General features: G+C 40.8%; 1 protein-coding gene across 3 annotated transcripts in view; it reads right to left on the bottom strand.

The window, feature by feature from the left end:
* The window catches only part of PPEF1 (protein phosphatase with EF-hand domain 1), a 135,845-nt gene that overhangs the window by 65,108 nt on the left and 46,887 nt on the right, over nt 1-23,850 (bottom strand). For all 3 annotated transcript variants that reach the window (XM_025372596.1, XM_025372597.1, XM_025372598.1), the window contains 3 exons: nt 11,199-11,359; nt 4,981-5,095; nt 834-880 (listed from right to left, as the gene is read on the bottom strand). In XM_025372596.1, the coding sequence (XP_025228381.1) occupies nt 834-880; nt 4,981-5,095; nt 11,199-11,359 (323 nt within the window). The remainder of the gene's footprint in view (nt 1-833; nt 881-4,980; nt 5,096-11,198; nt 11,360-23,850) is intronic.

Genomic DNA, 23,850 nt, shown 5'->3' with positions numbered 1-23,850 from the left:
ACGGAGTCTCGCTCTGTCGCCCAGGCTGGAGTGCAATGGCCGGATCTCAGCTCACTGCAAGCTCCGCCTCCCGGGTTCACGCCATTCTTCTGCCTCAGCCTCCCGAGTAGCTGGGATTACAGGCACCTGCCACCACGCCCAGCTAGTTTTTTGTATTTTTTAGTACAGATGGGGTTTCACCATGTTAGCCAGGATGGTCTCAATCTCCTGACCTCGTGATTCGCCCGTCTCGGCCTCCCAAAGTGCTGGGATTACAGGCTTGAGCCACCGCGCCCGGCCCCGGCCGAGCAGTTTTGTGCCCTCTCTGCTGGCTCTCACAAGCCAAATGCAATAAATGAAAAGGAGGCACAGCATTGGAAGAGCAACTGAGCCCAAGGATGGCAAATCAGGGGAGAAAAGAGAGCACACTGGAACTTATTCCTTATAATAGGCAACTCCACTCATGCATAATTAGGGTGCACTGGAAGAGAAGACTGGTATGTGACATGATCATCCCTAAACAAACAAAAATAAAACAGACTGCATCCCTCCCCATCCTGTACCATCTAGACATTTATGATGTAATAAAGACAATACATACAATCAGGTACAAATCCTAATGTATACATAGACCACAATAATGTTGAATGAAGACCCAAATTAAAATTAAAAAAAAAATGTATGAGATGTATGTTAAAAAAAGATATGGCTCTACAAATCTTTGAGCCTCCTGGTTAAAAACTATAACATTATATCTGTATTTGTACATATCTCTAGTAAAACTAATATTGTTGTCTGCCCTAAGACAGCCCTCCCCCAAGAAAAATGCTAATATTTAGCAAATCATCATTTACCTTGTAGAAGATCATAAAAAGATCATCCAGTTTCCCATGCAAATCACCTGCAGTGCAAATGAAAAATCAGTATTCAGTAGAAAACAAGATACAATGCCCATTTTGTTACAGACTTTTAAAAGTGAAATACTGCTGATCCACCCCAAGTGTTCTCAGGGCATTGGGTTTTTATCCTACGACGATGTTAATTTGACAGGAAATTTGTCTCCATAGCACTCTTTTCTTCCTCTCCTATAGTGGGGACAGCATCTAGTGCTTCACTCCAGTCATTTGCACAGGGCTTTGATCACTCTGGGCCAAGCACTGTGCTAAGGGTTTTACATGAATTATCTAGTTCAATCCTTACAACCACTCTGTGAGATGGGTTTCGTCTTCATCATTCTCGTCTTACAAATGAGGCTCAGAGTAGTTAAGTAAGTTATGCAAAGTTACTCAGCCATCAAGTATCAGAGCAAGAATTCAAACCCAACTTTAACTCACTTCAAAACTCAAGCTTGGCTGGGCGTGATGGCTCACACCTGTTATCCCAGCACTTTGGGAGGCCAAGGCAGATGGATCATTTGAGCCTAGGAGTTCAAGACCAGCCTGGTCAACATGGCAAAACCCTGTCTCTACTAAAAATACAAAAATTAGCTGTGCATGGTGGTGCACACCTGTAATCCCAGCTACTCGGGGGGCTGAAGCATGAGAATCGCTTAAACCCGGGAGGTGGAGGTTGCAGTGAGCTGAGATCACACCACTGCACTCCAGCCTGGGCAACAGAGCAAGACTCCATCTCAAAAAAACAAAAAAACAAAACAAAACAAAAATTTAGCCAGGTTTGGTGGTGCGCACCTGTGATCCTAGCTACTCAGTAGGCTGACTGAGGTGGGAAGATTGCTTGACCCTGGGAAGTCAAGGCTGCAGTAAGCTGTGATCATGCCACCACACTCTAGTCTGGGTGACAAAGTGAGACCCTGTCTCAAAAATAAAACGAAAAACAAAATCCCCTCAGGCTCTTAGTGATTATTCTGTTCACTCACACTGTAATCCCTAGGAGAGCAGCAACAGTATCTACTTTAGTCAGCATTGAATCCCCAAGTGCCTACCATAGTACCCAGTGGATAACAGACACTCAATAAATATATTTCTTGGCTAAGTACATAGCTTTTTTTTTTTTTTTTTTTTTTGAGACGGAGTCTTGCTCTGTAGCCCGGGCTGGAGTGCAGTGGCCCGATCTCAGCTCACTGCAAGCTCCACCTCCCGGGTTTACGCCATTCTCCTGGCTCAGCCTCTGGAGTAGCTGGGACTACAGGCGCCCGCCACCTCGCCCGGCTAGTTTTTTGTATTTTTTAGTAGAGACGGGGTTTCACCGTGTTCGCCAGGATGGTCTCGATCTCCTGACCTCGTGATCCGCCCGTCTCGGCCTCCCAAAGTGCTGGGATTACAGGCTTGAGCCACCGCGCCCGGCCCTTAAAGCCATGTTTTCAATATACTCCGGCAGTAGCATCTGAAATTTAAACATTGTGAGTAGATAGTTGACATTCTTTGATGAGACATAGAAAAAAAATGAAAGCCAACTAGGGGAAATCATATGAGTATCTGAAGCCATTAATTAAAAAATAAGGCCAGGCATGGTGGCTCACGCCTGTAATCTCAGCGCTTTGGGAGGCCGAGGCAGATGGATCACTTGAGGCCAGGAGTTCAAGGCCAGCCTGGCCAACATGGTGAGACCCTGTCTCTACTAAAAATACAAAAATTAGCCAGGCATGGTGGTGTGCACCTGTAATCCAAGCTACTCAGGAGGTTGAGGCAGGAGAATCGCTTGAGCCCTGGGAGGCAGAGGTTGCAGTGAGCTGAGATCACTCTACTGCACTCCAGCCTGGGCGACAGAGCAAGACTCTATCTAAAAAAATAATAATAATGAGTGACTATGTGAATATCCAAAAGCCCTATTTGGATAACTATTTCCAGGTAAAATATCTTTCATAAGTTCTGCTCATAAATTTTTATTCTTTGTATTCAACTTAATTACTATAGAATTTAATTTAGGAATACTTTTCCCTCAGTTTGCTTAAAATCCCACAACCAAGATTAACCAGATATATGCAACAGAAGACTCAAAATATACTGGGAATAGTAAAATAGAAACTCTATATCACCAGCACTTATTTATAAAATACTACTATAATATTATTAGCATATTAATATCATTGTATGCTTAAATCTCATTGCTTTCATATGGTCTCACTCTAAATCTAAGGACATAAAGACGGGAGGACTCTTTACTTAGTTTAATATTTTTAACTTCTAGTTGGACAGCGAAAGAAAAACTTGTATCACGGGAAGAAGGACAGAAAGATATTTCCACTGCCAACAAAAACATGAGTGCAGAATTTGTTATCATTTATAATATAACTGTAGACTAAAAATCCTCTTATATTTCATGCATGCTGAAAACTGTGGGGCATATTTACATGTACATGTACAAAAATGCATTTCACAATTAAAATAATAGCAAATTTTCGTCACAATCTCTCCCCCTTTCCCAACACCGTCTTAAATGGAAGACGGTTTTGAAGTTATGGTCCCAATTTTAAATTTTATTATAAATAATCACAAAAGTTTTGAAGTTCAATGAGCTGTTAAAAATGGAAAATAATAATATTCCCATGTTAAGAAAACCCACGGGCCTTGTCTTTTCCCTCTACCAATGGTGCTACACGAAAAAGTCTAGAAATAAGTGCCAAGATGTGGATATCTTTAACGAATGCAGATGTCCAATTAAGTCATTCCCTAATCTTTGTCTCATGATGGAAAATGCACCATCAGGTACATAATGTGAGGATGGCAGATGTGGGGCTGCCTCTAACCTGGGATACAGAAGACCTGATTTTAATTCTGATCCTGCCATTTTTCTGTTTGAGCTTCAATTTCACCCATAAGAGCAAAGAATAGACTAGAGAACCCTTCAGTTCTCACACTGTGGGATTCTAGGACCGCCCTGCCCTGTAATTAACGTGTGTCTTCTTCTAGATCCTTCTAGCAAGGATGAGTCTGTAGTGGCTCCCAGTGAAACACAGGGGAGCGTATCCCATTCTCAGTTGGGCTATTCTAGATATCCTAAGAGCACACCTAGCCCTGGCCTCACAGGCTTCACAGGGTGGCATGGCTTTCTGAGCCTCATGACCCGAAGTCTCTATTTTCCATGAAAAGTAAGGCCAGGTGAGGCCTTGAATAAAAGACCCCCACTGCTGAGATGAATCATCTGCTAGTCAGAGACGTGATGGCCTGATGAGGCTGGAAATGAACCATTAGAGACTCTTCAAAAACCTGAGTCAGGGCATGTCATGAGGTAGGCACTGCTACATCAAGTCCCTGCCACCACTATCAGATGCTAGAAATGCAAATACTTTAATTAGATTGTCAAATTCACTTCTACCTGCCAGAATAAGAGAAATGCAGACGAAAAACTGATTTGGAAAATAACAATCACTGTTTTGTAACCTACAGGCTTAATTAGAAGTTAAGGGAATTGCTGTTCCTTCCACGCACCCCACTCTCAAACAGTTGCAAGCACGCTGAGCACCAACTGTGAGGAATTTCAATGCGTACTGTTTCTTGAAGCAATATCCTGCCAGGCTGGCCTATATCATAGCAAAATCTCAAATCTTGTTATTTAAAAGAACAAGAAACAGATTTCTGGGACATTCCCACTCTTCTAAAAGCTGCAGAGACCAGTTGGAAAAATCTAAAACAGCAGCCAAGGGCAGAGAAGAATTTAATCTCCACCCTGCCATGGGTTTTTCTCTTCCCAGCATAAGTGGCATGCAGAGGCCCACCTAGAAAAAGCAATGTGGAACAAAGAGAATGAGAGCTAGACGGAGGGCAAAGAATGCTTATTCCACCCATGGGTGGTTTTTCCATATTAAAATGCTGTCTGCCTTTATAAAAAGCTACGAGCTCTTTAATTTCTCACATAATTAATTCCTGCCAGCTGGTATGCAAAACAAAGACAAGATGGGGAACAGTATTATCATGATAGATAATTCTATATGAACATTTTTCCCTTAACACAGTCCAATTTACACAGTTTTCAAGTTAGGCAAACGATGTAGGACCAAGAGGCTCCTAAATATTAATTTGACAACTCTGGTCTGAAACTTACCACAGATTGTTAACTCTTTGGAGGGAGAAGTTTGTACATGAGTGAAATTCGGCATTTGCTTCAGGACTTTCTTGGTTTCAAATAGCACCTCTAAGACATAATGGGCATGAAGTATCTGTGAGGGGGAAGCAGAGAAAACAGATGTAATGAACAAGGAAGACAGACATGACTGTATAAAAAACTGTAGGCCGGGCGCGGTGGCTCAAGCCTGTAATCCCAGCACTTTGGGAGGCCGAGACGGGCGGATCACGAGGTCAGGAGATCGAGACCATCCTGGCTAACACGGTGAAACCCCGTCTCTACTAAAAATACAAAAACTTAGCCGGGCGTGGCGGCGGGCGCCTGTAGTCCCAGCTACTCGGGAGGCTGAGGCAGGAGAATGGCATGAACCCGGGAGGCGGAGCTTGCAGTGAGCTGAGATCCGGCCACTGCACTCCAGCCTGGGTGACAGAGCGAGACTCCGTCTCAAAAACAAAACAAAAAAAAAAAAACAAAAAAAACTGTAAAGGTGGAGCACGTGCGCACGTTTCAGGTCACTGTATTTCAGGATAATCTCTCAATTATTCTGAAATAGATCATTCTAGCACAGTGTCTAGCATATAATAAGCCCTCAGTGGACATGTGTAACTGAAAAAATGAATCCTCATCCCAGGTCCTTAGAGCCCAAGAGAAGTGAAGGGAGGCACGCCCTTGCCCTAGGGAAACATGCAGACAAAAAGCCAAATTGTAATAAAAAAAGAGAAAAAGAAAAAGGAGAGGGAGAATGAAGAAAAAATGATAAATACATACTCCAAAATATAATATAGCATTGATGTGACTACTACACAAATTTAATGTATTTTAATAGGTCAAAACTATTTAGACCTATTGCCATATTGGACCTATGCTGTCCAATATGGCAGCCACTAGCCACATGGAACTATTGAGCACGTGAAATGGAGCTAATCTGAATTGAAATGTGCTGTAAGTGAAAAATTCACACTGGATTTTCAAGCTCTTTCCTTTTTTTGTGGAGCGGGAAGAGATAGGGTCTATGTTGCCCAGGCTGGTCTCGAACTTCTGGCCTCAAATGATCCTCCTGCCTCAGCCTCCCAAAGTGTTGGGATTACAGGTGTGAGCCACCACCCCCAGCCACATGTAATCTGTTGATTCCCAACACTGGCTTCAGTGTTACCTTAGCTTGTCATTGTAGTTTTTCTGGTCCATTGGTAGTACTAATCAGAGTAATTGTTGTCTAAAGGGGCAGTTTTGTTTTTTAAAAAAGCTAAATTAACAAATATTAACTGAGAATATATTGCAACAACAGAAAATTATTATGAAAATAATTTCTCTGGGTCTTTGGATTGACTAAAACCATTCTGGTCATACTAGTCCTTGCCTATAAGGCTATCTTTCCATAGCATTAGAATTATATTTACAACTGCAATATTAAATACTCAAGATGATTAACTCAGATGGCAGTCTCTCCATTTATAAATATACTCAGGTTAAATAACCACTTTAATAAAATAGTCACATTCTTTTAAGTTAGAGGAAAATACTACCTTTAAAGAATATTTCTTTTTAAAAAAGCAGTTTTAGGGCCGGGCACAGTGGCTCACACCTGTAATCCTAGCACTCTGGAAGGCCGAGGCGGGCAGATCACTTGAGGTCAGAAGTTCGAGACCAGCCTGGCCAAAATGGTGAAACCCTGTCTCTATTAAAAATACAAAAATTAGCCAGGCGTGGTGGCACGTGCCTGTAGTCCCAGCTACTCAGGAGGCTGAGGCAGGAGAATCGCTTGAACTCGGGAGGTGGAGGTTGCAGTGAGCCGAGATTGCGCCATTGCACTCCAGCCTGGGCAACAGAGTAAGATCGTACCTCAAAAAAAAAAAGCAGTTTTAAAATGGAGAAACAAGTCCTTTTTTTAGTTGAAATAAAATTTTAAATAGTAGAAATGGGTAAAATAATGAAAAGTCATTTTCCGTCTCCCCTAGATCATATTCCCCTAATCTCTACCCCTAGAAACAGGCACTGTTAAAAGTATCATATCTTTCCCAGAAATATTCTATGTGTTTGCAAGCATACAAAAATCAATATAACCACAGATGAATATTAAAATGCATGTATAAACATAATCCCTTAAATACAATGTGCTATATCCATACAAAGTAACATTATTCAGCTAAAAATAGGAAGGAAGTACTGATCCATGCTACCATGGATGAACCCTGAAAACATGCCAAGCAACAGATGCCAGGCACAAAAGGCCACATATATTGTATGATTCCACTTCTAGGAAGTGTTCATATTAGACAAATCCATAGAGACAGAAGGTAAATTAGTATTGCCAGGGGCTGGGGAGGGAGCAAATGGGATTGATTGCTAACGGGGTTTTGTTTGGGGGTGATGAAAATGCTCTGGAATTACATAGTGGTGATGGTTGCACAACATTTTTAATATACTAAAAACTGTTGAATCATACACTTTTTTTTTTGGCAGGGGGGACAGAGTCTCACTCTGTCGCCCAGGCTGGAGTGCAGTGGCACAATTATTTATGAAATAAATACTCTTAAAAAACCAATGGGTAATACAAAGATCACAAGGGAAATTAGAAAATACTTTGAGATGAATAAAAATGAAAACACAACACATCAAAACTTATGGGATACGGCAAAAGCAGTGTTCAGAGAGAAATTTGTAGCTGTAAATGCATGCATTAAAAAAGAAGGATTTCACATCAATAAACTAACTTAATATTTTGACAAAGAAAATAAGAATTAGAGTGGAGATAAATGAAATAAAGAATAGAAAAACAATAGAGAGAATTAACAAAACCAAAAGTTGGTTCTTTGAAAAGATCAACAAAATTAACAAACCTTGAAGCTAGACTGACTAAGAAAAGAGAGAAAATGAAAATAACTAAAATCAGAAACTAAAGTGGGGACATTACCATCAACCTTAAAGAAATAAAAAGGGGTTATGAGAGAATACAATGAACAATTGTACACCAACAAATTAGGTAATTTAGATGAGATGAACAAATTCTTAGAAACTCACAAATTACCAAAACAGACTCAAGAAGAAATAAAAAATCTGAACAGATCTAGAACAAGAGATTGGATCTGTCATCAAAAACCTCCTAATAAAGAAAAGTCCAAGACCAAATGGCTCCAATGGTGAACTCTACTAAACATTTAAATTAGAATTAACACCAATCCTTCTCAAACTCTTCCAAAAACAGAATAAAAGGAAGCAATTCCTAACTCACTCTACGAGATCAGTATTGCCCTGATACCAAAGCCAGGCAAAGACACTACAAGAAAAGAAAATTACAGACCAATATCCCTTATGAAATAGCTGCAAAAATTCTCAACATAATACCAGCAAACCAAATACAACAGCATTTTAAAGGGATTATATACCATGGCCAAGAGGGATTTATATTTACAAGGCTGGTTCAACATAAGAAAATTATTCAATATATCACACCACATTAATAGAATGAAGGGTAAAAAACACACAATCATCTCAATTGATGCAAATAAAAGCATTTAACAAAATCCAACACCTTTTCATGATAAAACCACTCAGAAAACTAAGAATTGAAGGAAATTTCCTCAAAATGATAAAAGACCTTTATGAAAAACCTACAACTAACATTAAACTCAGTGGTGAAAGATTGAAAGCTTTCTCCCTACGATGAGGAACAAAATAAACACGCCTACTTTCACACTGATATTCAATATTGTGGTGGAAGTTCTAGCCAGAGCAATTGAGCAAGAAAAAGAAACAAAAGGCATCCAAATCAGAAAGAAGGAAATAAAACTATATTCACAGATAACATGATCTGGTATCTAGAATATTCAAAAGAATATACCACACATGCACACACACACACACACACACAAACACACACAAACTACTAGAGCTAACAAGTATATTCGTCAAAGCTGCAGAGTGTAAGATCAACACACACGTAATGAGCAATCAAAAAAGGAATTAAGAAAACAATTCCTTTTATAATATCAACCAAAAGAATAAATTAAGAATAAATTTAACCAAGGTGATGAAAGACTTGTCCACTAAAAACCACAAAACATCGCTGAAAGAAATTAAAGACATAAATAAATGGAAAGACATCATGGGTTGAAAGACTTACATTGTGAGGATGGCAATTATTACCCAAAGTGATATAGCAATTCAATGCAATCCCTATCAAAATCTCAATAGGCTTTTTTGCAAAAATGGAAAATTTGATCTTCAAATTCATTGCAAGGGGCCCCAAATTGCCAAAACAATAATGAAGAACAACTTCAACATTGCAAAAGAACAAAGTTGAAGGACTCACACTTCCCTATTTCAAAACTTATCACAAAGCTACAGCAATCAAGACAGTGTGGTACTGGCACAGACACATAGACCAATAGAATAGAACTGAGAGTCCAATAACAAACCCATATATCTATGGCCTATAGATTTTTGTTTGTTTGTTTTTTTGAGATGGAGTCTTGTTTTCTCGCCCAGGCTAGAGTGCAGTGGCGCGATCTCGGCTCATTGCAACCTCCACCTTTCGGGTTCAAGCAATTCTTCAGCTTCAGCCTCCTGAGTAGCTGGGATTACAGGCATGAGCCACCATGCCTGGCTAATTTTTGTAGTTTTAGTAGAGACAGGGTTTCACCATGTTGGTCAGGCTGCTCTTGAACCCCTGACCTCAGGTGATGCACCTGCCTTGGCCTCCCAAAGTGCTGGGATTACAAGCATGAGCCACCGTGCCTGGCCTGGCCTGGCCTATTGATTTTTGACAGGGGTGCAAAGACCACTCAATGGGGAAAGAACAGTCTCTTCAACAGATGGTGCTGGGACAACTGCATATCCATATGCAAAAAATTAATTTTGACTTCATACCATATATAGAAGCTAACTCAAAATCATTCACAGACATAAGTGTAAAGGCTAAAACTATAAAAGTCTTAGAAGAAAACACAGAGGCAAGTCTTCATGACCTTAGATTTGACAATGGATTCTTAGATATGACACCAAAAGCACAAGCAACCAAGAAAAAACATGGATAAACTGGACTTTATCAAAATGTAACGCTTTTAGGCCTCAAAGAACATTATCAAGAAAATGAAAAAAAAACCTACATAATGGGAGGAAATATTTGCAAATCATATATCTGACAAGGAATTTATATTCAGAAAGAACTCTTATAACTCAATAATAAAAAGCCTGATTTTAAGTGGGCAAAAATCTGCACAGATTTCTGCAAAGAAGGTATACAAATGGCCAATAAATACATGAAAAGATGCTCAACATCATTCGTCATTAGGGAAATGCAAAACAAAACCACAATGAAATGCCATGTCACACACACTAGGATGGCTATAATAAAAATAAAAATAAAAACAAAATAACAAGTGTTGGCAAAAACATGAAGAAATTGGAACCTTCATACATTGCTGGTAGAAATGCAAAATGGTGCCACTACTGTGGGAAGCAGTTTAGCAATTACTGGAAAATTTAAACATAGAGTTACCACATGATCTAGCATAGAGCTACCATATGACCCCGTGAAATATTCCTAGGTATATACCCAAGAGAACTGAGAACACATGTTTATACGAAAATCTGTGCATGAATATTCATAGCAGCATTGTTCATAATAGCCAAAAGGTGGAAAAGATCCGAATGTCCATTCACTGATAAATGGATAAACAAAATGTGGTATACAATGGAATATTATCAGCCATAAAAAGAAATTAAGTAATGATATATGATATGACATGAACAAACCTTTAAAACACTAAGTGAAAGAAGCCAAACACAAAAGGCCACATATTTGATGATTTCGTTTATATGAAATGTCTAGAATAGGCAAATCCATAGAGACAGAAAATAGAATAGTGGTTGCCAGGGGTGGGGAGGAGGAAATGATAATAGGAATGGCCTTTCTATTGGGGGTGATGAAAATGTTCTGGAATTAGATATTGGTGATGCTTGCACAATCTTGTGAATGTAAGAAAAAAATCACTGAGTTGTACACTGTAATATGGTGAATGAAATGCTGTTAGCCTAGAGGAGACTTCTATTAAATGGGTAACAGAGGGTAGTTCTCACTTAATGTGAACTGTTTTCTAAAGAAATGTATTTCTGCTGTAGTATGTCCATCCATTCTTTCAACAGTTATTGGGCATCTGTTATGTACAAGAATCAAGGCAGCATCTGCTTACACTTACCTGTTGTTCCTTGAAGGCCTCAAGAAGTAAATCAATATCAGTACAAGTGAGAGGAAATTGTAGCCGAGGGCCATTATAGGAGTCTGGGACATCTATCAAGTCCACATAATCATGTCTGTCCCGCATGTCCTGTTCGCTTTCAAGAGATTGCTTTCTTAATTCTGGAAAAGGAAGGACAGAACCGGGGGGTGGGGTAGGAATCAACATTTCAATACTTAAATTTAATAAATATCTTCTTGAATACCTAGCCCATGTAAGGCACTGTGCTAAATGTTCTGCATACCAACATAGCCCACATATAACTGCGAGGAATGACTGACCCTGAGACCAGAACATTCACATGGGTCACCACCATCCCTTCCTGGGCAGATGTTTTACCACAGCAGTGGGTCCATGGCCAGTGGGAAGGGGAGGCAGGAGCACAGGGAAAATTGACCAATCAAGGTATCTGGATGATCGAAGCTCTAGCTCTAAGTTTTTTGCCCACTCTTACATCTCAGACTTTTACAAATAGGGCGGAAAACAGAACAATACATTATATCTGGTTCAAACATCTGCTGCTATTCAGAACCTACAGAGAATTTAACTGCAACATTCAATTTTTCCCCTGTTAAACACTTCAGAGGATTCTATTTAGCTGTAATGGATTTGTTTTTCTCTGTACATAAAAATAAATTTTCTGACATGATTTTCATTCTTTCTTGGTAACAAAGCAGATAAAGTTAAATGTCAAACCACAGGCAGAAATACCCAAAGAAGCTCTCAGTCTTGGAGAGACAGTTCTACATAACGGAGTGCCTGCATTGTCCATTTTAGTGGGTGCTGAGACCCAGGGTCCTTGCCTGCTAGATTGCCCATGAAACAGTCAGCCCCAGTACAGAAATCAAGACAATTCAGATAGAGAAAGATGAAAGGAAACATGGTAGATTGATTGCAAAAGTGATCCCAATTCTCTATCCCACCTTCTATCCATGCTCTTTGTAATGTACTTTTGCAGCTACTCCCGTCAAGAGTGTGTTTCCCCATCCCTTCAAACCGGCTGGGCTCATGACTTGTATTGGCCTAAAGAATGTGATGGAAGTGCTACGTACCAGTTCCAAGCCCAGGTCTCTCTGGAGGCTTTGTATGCTTTCATGCTGTCTTTAGGAACGATGCTCCTACCACAAAGCCTAGGCTAGGCTTGAGAAAGATCCAAGACCATGTAGAGCTGAGCTGAGTCATCCTAGCCAAGGCTGTCCTAGATCAGCCCCCAGCCAGCAGCCACCAGAGTTCGCTCTGGACACATGAGTGAACTCCAGTGAAGACCCAAAAAAATTGCCAAATCAAGCCTGCCAAGATCAGCAGAAGTGTTCAGCTAATCTGTAGACTTGTTAGCAAAAAGAAATGTTAATTACATGCCACTGAGGTAGGGTGGTTGTTTAATACACAATATTCTTGCAGATAATGACCCAGAGGACAATGACATACTCTTCAACTCATTAACACTGAATTGTTACAAAGGCCATTCTTCAGAAGTTCTCTGCAAATAGTTTCTCTTTTAAAATATTCAGAGTGGTCAAGTTTGGAAGGTATAATGTTAGCAGATATAGACAAAATACATTTTTTTCATGATCCAGTTATGCTGAGAGATTACAGTTAAGAACTAAACGTGAAAAATGTTTTCTAAAGTCATACTGCTTGGTAATTTAAAAAATATTTTCTAAATTATTGTGTATCACAGTGTTTTCTGGTGGCGGTTGATGATGTTTTATAAGAAGTTGAATTTAGGAGTAATAATGTCTGTCCTTAATGTGGTCCAGGAGTGGTTATTTTTCTCATTTGGGTTTGGCTTGAGATTTAAGAATAACTTAATTATTTCAATTTATATTTAAAGACTACAAAGGCAGAGCATCTTGATAACTTTATCTCAGGTTCATTACATAGGCAGTAAAGCCTACATACTTCACTGTCTTCAATGCTCATGCCTCCCTTTTCAATTTGGTAGTCATTCCTGGACATAAATCTTGTTCCAAATGACAACTTTCCTTTTCCTGACTGTACACACGGAAATACCAAGCAACTCTTAGAAAAAACAAATAACAGCAAAAACGAAAACCCTCAGTAGTTTCACTACATCATCTAACAGAATTATAAAGGTTATTTTCTGTTATAGACTCTAAAAAATAAAGTGAATATGGAATGCATGGTCAAAACTAGGGGATTTTGTTTTTTTAGATGGGGGAGGAATTTATGGTATGATTGCAGTGTTCACGAGAAAGGCAGTGAAACAGCCTGGGCAACATGGTGAAACCTCGTCTCTACAAAAAATACAGAAAACTAGCTGGGCATAGTGGCGTGCACCTACAATTCCAGCTACTCAGGAGGCTGAGGCAGGAGGATGAGCCCAGGAGGTCAAGGCTGCAGTGAGGCGTGATTGTGCCACTGCACTCCAGCCTAGGCAACACAGCAAGACCCCTGTCTCAAAAAGAAAGAAAGAAAGGCAGCATAGCTTGAAGCATGCCTGATTTAGAAAGGCAGATGCTGGAGGGAAAGAGGAAATGAAATTGAGGATGCAGCTATGGATGCAGACAGGCATATGGGACCACCCATGGAGCTGTTCCCAGCCCCCTTTCTCCCTTCCAAATCCTCAGAGGCCTGGCAACTTCATAGTCACTTCCTCCCTTCCCTGTATCTCCAGCATGATCCTCTCTTCAGACTCCGTAACACAATTAAACATAGTTGGAGACTCCTCCGATCTAAGATGTCACCCCTGGACTTCGCATCTGCCCCACACTGGCAATGCTTTCCTCTCCCAGCCCAGCACTCTGTCTTTATTGTTCCCACTCTTCCCTCTCCCTGGACTACCCTTGCTTTCTCTTCTTTGGACAATTTCTCATCCTTTAAAACTCAGCAACCCCTGCCCAGGTTGAACCCCAGGCCACACCTTTTCCAAGGCATCATGCTGATAATGACAAGAATGGGAGCTCCCAGTTACTGATGTGCCAGGCACTGTTCTAAGCACCTTACATATGTGTATTCATGTGATGACCGAAGCTATCCTATGAGATTAATATTGTTGGTATCCCCATTTTATATTCGAGGAAAATGGGGTACAGCATGTAAGTAGGAGAGATGGAACTTAACCCCAGAGAAGCTGGCTTCAAGCTCAAACTCTTAACCATTACGCTTTTACTACATATTAAAATGTAACTATGCTACATGATACCTATAGTGTTATTTATATACTTATAACCAATTTATATACTTATAACCAATTTATTTAGTAATCCCAACTCTGTGAGCAATAAAGCAAAAATCATTTTATTTTCCCAATCATTGCCTCCACCCATGCTCTGTCATCTCTCCCTTTTCCATTAGCTAACTGACACAGCAAATCAATTCCATCCCTTCCAATTATGAAGACTCAGTCTTGTTACTTAAGAACAAAATCAAAATATTGTTTTCATTCTTTAAAAAAAGAGAAGCTTGGTCTACCATCCCTTCCATAGATCTGATGACCCTCATTGCCTAAAAGTTCAGTGACAAATATATGAAAAAGCACTAGTTCCCTAAACCGATTCTTAGTTAAAACTACTGAATATGAAGTATTAATCAATGTCAAATCATAATCCTTCTGCTGGTTTTTAGCAACACAAAACAGAATAACATAAATTCTCTTCCAGTAGCTAATGTGTCATGTATGAAAACAATCAAAGGCTTTAACATTTCTTATGTATATGCTGTTCTTGTGGGCTAGAACTATTATAACTAATAACAATAATTTAATGAATAATATATAGAGATTTGTACAACATAGAATTAATCCTTACCTATTTGATTTACAATTTTGTCAACATGAATCTAAGCTAATTAAGAATTATAGGCAAATGGGCCGGGCGCGGTGGCTCAAGCCTGTAATCCCAGCACTTTGGGAGGCCGAGGCGGGTGGATCACGAGGTCAGGAGATCGAGACCATCCTGGCTAACATGGTGAAACCCCGACTCTACTAAAAATACAAAAAACTAGCCGGGCATGGTAGCGGGCGCCTGTAGTCCCAGCTACTCGGAGGCTGAGGCAGGAGAATGGCGTGAACCTGGGAGGCGGAGCTTGCAGTGAGCCGAGATCGCGCCACTGCACTCCAGCCTGGGTCACACAGCGCGAGACTCCATCTCAAAAAAAAAAAAAAAAAAAAAAAGAATTATAGGCAAATGATACCTTTACAAGTTGTTCTAAAGAAAATACATCAAAAATACCCCCTACACACAATCTTTTCTTTTACCCAGTACAGACTCAAAATCTGGACAGGGAAAAATTTGAAGCCCATAAATTTTTATACAACAATTTCTGCCTCTACCGCCCACATGTCACTTTGAAAACAAGCTCCAGATATTGCTGGAAAAAGAAAAGCAACAATTGAACTACATTTATAGTTATTTTTGTTTCTCAGTTATGAATCTGGATCAGAACCATTGGTGTCCATATAATAAATTCAATAGATGCCAAAATGACATTTCATAAAATTCAACATCTGTTCCTGATTTTTTTAAAACTTAGAAACAAGGAATGGAATAATACTCCTTAACATCGCTTTATAAATTTAAATCATCAATAATGGTTTTTCCATTAAATCATTAACAAAACAAGGATGCCCACTTTCATTGTTTCATTCTAACACTGTTCCACTATCTTTGGCCAATGCAATAAGACATGAAGCTGAAATAAGAGCAGTAATTATTGTATAGAAAGATATAAAAATAAAGTTACTTGTGGCCAACGTGATTAAATACCTACACCCAAGAAAATCAATTGAAAAAATCCCAGAATTGATGGGAGAATTAAATGTAGTACAGAGCCTGGGTATGGTGGCTCACACTTGTAATCCCAGCACTTTGGGAGGCCAAGGCAGGAGAATCACTTGAGTCCAGGAGTTCGAGATCAGCCTGGGCAACATGGCAAAACCCCTATACAAAATGCAAAAAAATTAGCTGGGCATGGTGGTGCGTGCCTCTAGTCCCAGCTACTCAGGAGGCTGAGGTGGGAGCATCATCTGAGCCCAGGAGGTCAAGGCTGCAGTGAGCCATGATCACGTTACTGTGCTCTAGTCTGAGGGACAGAGTGAGACCCTGTCTCAAAATATATATATATATATATATGTGTGTATATATATGTATACTATAATAAATATATATTTTATATTATATATATATAAAATACAGACGTTAATCACACTGGTTTGAATCACAGCTTCTCCACCAATAAGATGAATAACCGTGGGAGATTACCTTCTAAGCCTCAGATTCCATATCTACAAAAAGGGGATGATAATACTACTAATCTAACTGGTTGGTCATGAAGACTAAATGAAATGATGTATTTAAAGCACTTAAATACATGGCACATGGTAAACATGTAACAAATATCAGCAATAAAAATAATATATTATTATTACTTAATAGTAGCACAATATAAGATAAATTGACATAATTCAAAAGCTTTACTAAACACTACCAACAACCAATGGAAGATATAATGGGGAAAATGTTCTGTTCACCATAGCAACAAAAAATATAAAATACCTGGTCCAATAGGACATTTTGGCTGATCTGCGAAGCAGAAAGAAAAGTGAAAACAACACTTCCACACACTCCAACCCACTCCCCGCTTCCGCCAGTCTCTGTTTAAACCTATGGCTATGTATGGCAGCTTCGGCTTTCTGCCTGTGGGAGGAGGCTGACGTGTGAAAAGTGGACTGGGAACGTTTCTGTGGAGTCTGTACTCCTCATGGAGTCCTATGCACTGGTGTTGAGCTCTTAAAGTGGTAGCACAGGGAGATCAACTGTTATAATTGATCATCATGAGGTGGTAGGATTACAAGGACTGCTTCCAGGGTCACCTCTTATCTTCAGAGCACCCAACGTGTCTCAAGATACTCCATGCCCCAGAGTTAAGACCGTTAATCTGGTGGCCCCAATATCTGGAAATGTTAAATAACCTTCTGGTTCCTAAAAATACCCTATTTAGGCGGGGCGTGGTGGCTCACGCCTGTAATCCCAGCACTTTGGAAGGCTGAGGTGGGTGGATCACCTGAGGTTGGGAGTTCAAGACCAGCCTGACCAACATGGAATAAATCCTGTCTCTACTAAAAATACAAAATTAGCCAGGTGTGGTGGCACAGGCCTGTAATCCCAGCTACTCGGGAGGCTGAGGCATGAGAATCACTTGAACCTGAGTGGGGGGAGGTTGCAGTGAGCTGAGGTCATGCCACTGTACTCCAGCCTGGGTGACAGCAAGATTCTATCTAAAAAAAAAAAAAAAAAAAAGGAAGAGTTAGAAAACTCTTCCAAATTCGTAAGAAAAAGACAGATAACCCAATAGAAAAATGGACAAAAAACCTGAACAGGAACTTCACCACATGAGATGTCCACATGACCAATAAACATACAAAAGGGTGAGCAATTTGGTTGGGCGTGGTGGCTCATGCCTGTAATCCCAGCACTTTGGGAGGCCAAGGCAGGCAGATCACCTGAGGTCAGGAGTTTGAGACCAGCCTGGCCAACATGGCAAAACCCCATCTCTACTAAAAATGCAAAAATTAGCCAGGCATGGTGGCACATGCCTGTAGTCCCAGCTACTCAGGAAGCTGAGGCAGGAGAATGGCTTGAACCCGGGAGGCAGAGGTCACAGTGAGCCGAGATTATGCTACTGCACTCCAGCCTGGGGGACAGAGTGAGACCCCGTCTCAAAAAAAGAAAAAAGAAAAGAAAAAAAGTGAGTAACTTGACTGCTCACAGGGAAATGCAAATTAAACCTGAAATACGATACCACTACATACTCACCAGAATAACTAAAATGAAAAGAATGGACTATTGCAAGTGTTGGTGAGGATGGAACAACTGAACTGGTGAGAGTATAGCTTGTTACAACCATCCTGTAAAAATGTCTGCCAGTATCTAATAAAGCTGAACAGATATAAGCCCTATAACCCCAAACTTCTATCCCTGACTTGTGGTACATTTTTATGATAATGGCTCCCCAAGGAATCATGCCTCCCTGTGTCTACATCCCTTTATACTGTAATACTGCCACTCCTCCGAGCAAGAGATGGATATCTCTTTAACTGCTCTGAATTCATGGCTGGCCTTTTGACTTGTTTTAACCAATAGAGTATGGCAGAACTGATTTCCCAGAGTTCTAGCGCATAGGCCTTAAGAGGCCCTGCAGCTTCTGCCTTTGCCCTCTTGGACCCAGCCATCATGTAAAGAAGTCCAGAATAGCCAACTGGACAGAGAGGCTGTGTGAGAAGAAGAGAGGCAACCAAGTTGTTTTTGTTTGTTTGTTTGTTTTTGAGATGGAGTCTCACTCTGTCACCCAGGCTGGAGGGCAGTATCACCATTTTGGCTCACTGCAAGCTCCGCCTCCCGGGTTCAAGTGGTTCTTGTGTCCCAGGTCTCCTGAGTAGATGTGATTACAGGTGTGCACCAACACACCCAGCTAATTTTTGTATTTTTACTACAGATGGGGTTGGTCAGGCTGGTCTTGAACTCCCGACCTCAAGTGCTCCATCTGCCTCGGCCTCCCAAAGTGCTGAGATTACAGGAATGAGTTACTGCACCTGGCCAAGAGGTAACCAAGTTAATAGCTAATGCCAAAGTCCCAGACATGTGATTAAAACCATTTGATCTTTCCTGCCCAGTTCAGCTAGATGAGTGAGCTCAACCGATAACATGGAACAGAGGTAAGTTGTTCCCAGCAAGCCCTGTTCAAATGCCTGACCCACAGAATCACATGCAATAAAATGGCTGTTGTTTTTAAGTCACTAAATGTGGGGGCAGTTTATTAGGTAGCAATAGATAACCAAAAATGAATATATAGCAAAATAAATGCATACATATTTTACCAAAAGGGACATGTACAAGAATGTACGTAGCAGCACCATTTAAATCACCAATCTGAAAACAACTCAAATGCCCATACACAATCAAATGGATCAATTATGGTATATTAGTAAAATGGAATATTATTCAGCAATAAAAATGACCAAATTACAAGGATGATTCTCACAAATGTAATGATGAGCAAAAGAAGCCAGATTCAGGGCCGGGAGCAGTGGCTCACATCTGTAATCCCAGCACTTTGGGAGGCTGAAGTGGGCAAATCACCTGAGGCCAGGAGTTCGAGACCAGCCTGGCCAACATGGCGAAACCCCATCTCTACTAAGAATACAAAAATTAGCCAGGTGTAGTGGCGAATGCCTGTAATCCCAGCTACTGAGGAGGCTGAGGCATGAGAATCCCTTGAACCAGGGACAGGGAGGCAGAGTTTGCAGTGAGCCGAGATTGCACCACTGCACTCCAGCCTGGGCAACAGAGCAAAACTCCATCTCAACAACAACAACAAAACATTAAAAAAAAAAAAAAAGAAGAAGCCAGACTCAAATGAGTATATACCACATGCTTCCATCTATATAAAGAACTTCAAAGACTAGGGTGTAGAAGTCAAGAAAGTAGTTATGCGATGGTGTGGGGGTTGGGTAGCACTACAAGGCAGGATGGGAAACTTATGTGGCCCTAATCAGGTGCCAGTTACATGGGTGTGTTTACTTCGAGAAAATGTACTGAGTCATATAATTTGTATACGTTCCTGTAGTGTATGTTATACTTCCAAAAAATGCTTATATAAGACTAAACCATTGTCCCCGTCTTTAATAAAAGTATTTTTCTTATATTTTAAAATCACCTACAGAATTTTTAAAATACAAATTAAAACAACAACAACAACAATAACAACAACAACACAGTCTGAGTAAACATCTCCAGGCTGGAACCCAGCCATCTGTGGCTCTGAAACTCCTTAAGTGATTCTGATGAAGTGAGCCTGGGTTGAAGTATTAGGTCATTAGCAGAAAGTACTGTTTCATTTTATCATTATCATATTTCCTCTCAAAAACATTTTTGCCAAAGAATATGAACCATAAACAACTGTCTTCGAATTGCAGTTATCTAAAAGAAAAAATGGCAAAGTACCCACTTCCACCCACTCCCCACTCCTTAGGTTTGGCTATTTCACCATTCAGAAGGCTTCCACAGATCATTAAATGCTTTAATTAGTTTCATACATATGCACTTAGCTCAAATCATGCCTATTAAAACACCATTCTTTTACCACTTCACTTTGAAGTGTATTTACAAGATTATTTAAAAGATGATCCTAGATGCCATACACGATTTAATGAGAGCAAAAAAAAAAAAAAAAAAGGTTGGCCCAAATTAAAGCAAAATGAGCGTTTAAGTTTGGCATCTGTCTTGGAGATAATAACAGGCAGATCTTAATTTACAGGAGAAATACATGGTTGTAAAAAATCATAATTTTAAAAACTTTTTTGAAGTATACCTCCATTGCCTGCCTCTGCTTCAGAATGACTAGATGATAGATAGACAGACAGACAGATCAAAGAGAAGAGAGGCTGGCTGCAGTGGCTCATGTCTGTAACCCCAGCACTTTGGGAGGCTGAGGCAGGCGGATCACAAGGTCAGGAGTTTGAGACCAGCCTGGCCAACATGGTGAAACCCTGTCTCTACTAAAACTACAAAAAATTAGCTGGGCGCGATGGCAAGCACCTGTAATCCCAGCTACTCAGGAGGCTGAGGCAGGAGAATCACTTGAATCCAGGAGGCGGAGGTTGCAGTGAGCCGAGACCGTGCCACTTCACTGCAGCCTGGGCAATAGAGCGAGACTCTGTCTCACATACACAAAAAAAAGACAGAGAGAGGACAGAAAACAGATACAGTGGGGCCAACTGTGTTTAATCTGCCATTTTCCCCCAGATCTGCTGCATGAAATACTCAAAATATTTTGATCTCTCAGAACAAAAGTTCTGCGGATAAAAAATAAAGTTTCCGTGATCTTGGTTCCAAGATGGCCAAATAGGAACAGCTCCAGTCTACAGCTCCCAGTGTGAGCGACCCAGAAGACAGGTGATTTCTGCATTTCCAAGTGAAGTAAGGGGTTCATCTTACTGAGACTTGTTGGACAGTGGGTGCAGCCCATGGAGTGTGAACTGAAGCAGGGCAGGGCATTGCCTCACCCAGGAAGTACAAGGGGTCAGGGAATTCCCTTTCCTAGCCAAGAGAAGCCGTGACAGACGGTACCTGGACAATCGGGACACTCCCACCCTAATACTGCGCTTTTCCAATGTTTTTAGCAAATGGCACACCAGGAGATTATATCCCGTGCCTGGCTCAGAGGGTCCCATGCCCATGGAGCCTCATTCACTGCTAGCACAGCAGTCTGAGATCGAACTGCAAGGCAGCAGTGAGGGGGAGGGGCGTCCACCATTGCTGAGGCTTGAGTAGGTAAACAAAGTGGCCAGGAAGCTAGAACTGGGTGGAGCCCACCGCAGCTCAAGGAGGCCTGCCTGCCTCTGTAGACTCCACCTCTCGGGGCAGGGCGTAGCTGAACAAAAGGCAGCAGAAACTTCTGCAGACTTAAACATCCCTGTCTGACAGCTTTGAAGAGAGTAGTGGTTCTACCAGCACAGAGCTTGAGATCTGAGAACAGAGAGATGGTCTCCTCAAGTGGGTCCCTGACTCCTGAGTAGCCTAACTGGAAGACACCTCCCAGTAGGGGCTGACTGACACCTCGTACAGCCGGGTGCCCCTCTGAGACAAAGCTTCCAGAGGAAGGACTGGCAGCAACATTTGCTGTTCTGCGATATTTGCTGTTCTGCAGCCTCTGCTGGTGATACCCAGGCAAACAGGGTCTGGAGTGGACCTCTACCAAACTCCAAAAGACCTGCAGCTGAGGGTCCTGACTGTTAAAAGGAAAACTAACAAACACAAAGGATATCCACACCAAAACCCCATCTGTACATCACCATTATCAAAGACCAAAGGTAGATAAAACCACAAAGATGGGGAGAAACCAGAGCAGAAAGGCTGAAAATTCTAAAAGTCAGAGCGCCCCTTCTTCTCCAAAGGAATGCAGCTCCTCAACAGCAACAGAACAAAGCTGGATGGAGAATGACTTTGACAAGTCAACAGAAGTAGGCCTCAGATGATCGGTAATAACAATCTTCTCCGAGCTAAAGGAGGATGTTTGAACCCATCGCAAAGAAGCTAAAAACCTTGAAAAAAGATTAGACGAATGGCTAACTAGAATAAACAAGTGTAGAGAATACCTTAAATGACCTGATGGAGCTGAAAACCATGGCACGAGAATTATGTGATGCATGCACAAGCTTCTATAGCCGATTTGATCAAGTGGAAGAAAGGGTATCAACGACTGAAGATCAAATGAATGAAATGAAGCAAGAAGAGTTTAGAGAAAAAAGAGTAAAAAGAAATGAACAAAGCCTCCAAGAAATATGGGATTATGGGAAAAGACTAAATCCACATCTGATTGGTATACCTGAAAGTGACAGGGATAATGGAACCAAGTTGGAAAACACTCTTCAGGATATTATCCAGGAGAACTTCCCCAAACTAGTAAGGCAGGCCAACATTCAAATGCAGGAAATACAGAGAACGCCACAAAGATACTCCTCGAGAAGAGCAACTCCAAGACGCATAATTGTCAGATTCACCAAAGTTGAAATGGAGGAAAAAATGTTAAGGGCGGCCAGAGAGAAAGGTCGGGTTACCCACAAAGGGAAGCCCATCAGACTAACAGCGGATCTCTTGGCAGAAACTTTACAAGCCAGAAGAGACTGGGGGCCAATATTCAACATCCTTAAAGAAAAGAGTTTTCAACCCAGAATTTCATATCCAGCCAAACTAAGCATCATAAGTGAAGGAGAAATAAAATCCTTTACAGACAAGCAAATGCTGAGAGATTTTGTCACCACCAGGCCTGCCTTACAAGAGCTCCTGAAGGAAGCACTAAATATGGAAAGGAACAACCGGTACCAGCCACCGCAAAAACATGCCAACTTGTAAAGACCATCAATGCCAGGATCAATGCATCAACTAATGAGCAAAATAACCAGCTAATATCATAATGACAGGATCAAATTCACATATAACAATATTAACCTTAAATGTAAATGGGCTAAATGCTCCAATTAAAAGACACAGACTGGCAAACTGGATAAAGAGTCAAGACCCATCAGTTTGCTATATTCAGGAGACCCATCTCACATGCAGAGACGCACATAGGTTCAAAATAAAGGGATGGAGGAAGATCTACCAAGCAAATGGAAAACAAACAAAAGCAAGAGTTGCAATCCTAGTCTCTGATAAAACAGACTTTAAACCAAAAAAGATCAAAAGTGACAAAGAAGGACATTACATAATGGTAAAGGGATCAATTCAACAAGAAAAGCTAACTATCCTAAATATATATGCACCCAATACAGGAGCACCCAGATTCATAAAGCAAGTCCTTAGAGACCTACAAAGAGACTTAGACTCCCACAAAATAATAATGGGAGACTTTAACACCCTACATTTACAACATTAGACAGATCAACGAGACAGAAAGTGAACAAGGATATGCAGGAATTGAACTCAGCTCTGCACCAAGCAGACCTAATAGACATCTACAGAACTCTCCACCCCAATCAATAGCATATACATTCTTCTTAGCACCACATCACACTTATTCCAAAATTGACCATATAGTTGGAAGTAAAGCACTCCTCAGCAAATGTAAAAGAACAGAAATTATAACAAACTGT

This window comes from Theropithecus gelada, chromosome X (assembly GCF_003255815.1).
Source record: "Theropithecus gelada isolate Dixy chromosome X, Tgel_1.0, whole genome shotgun sequence".
In the NCBI taxonomy this organism is placed as follows: Eukaryota; Metazoa; Chordata; class Mammalia; order Primates; family Cercopithecidae; genus Theropithecus; species Theropithecus gelada.
This window is presented reverse-complemented; position numbering and strand designations above follow the sequence as displayed.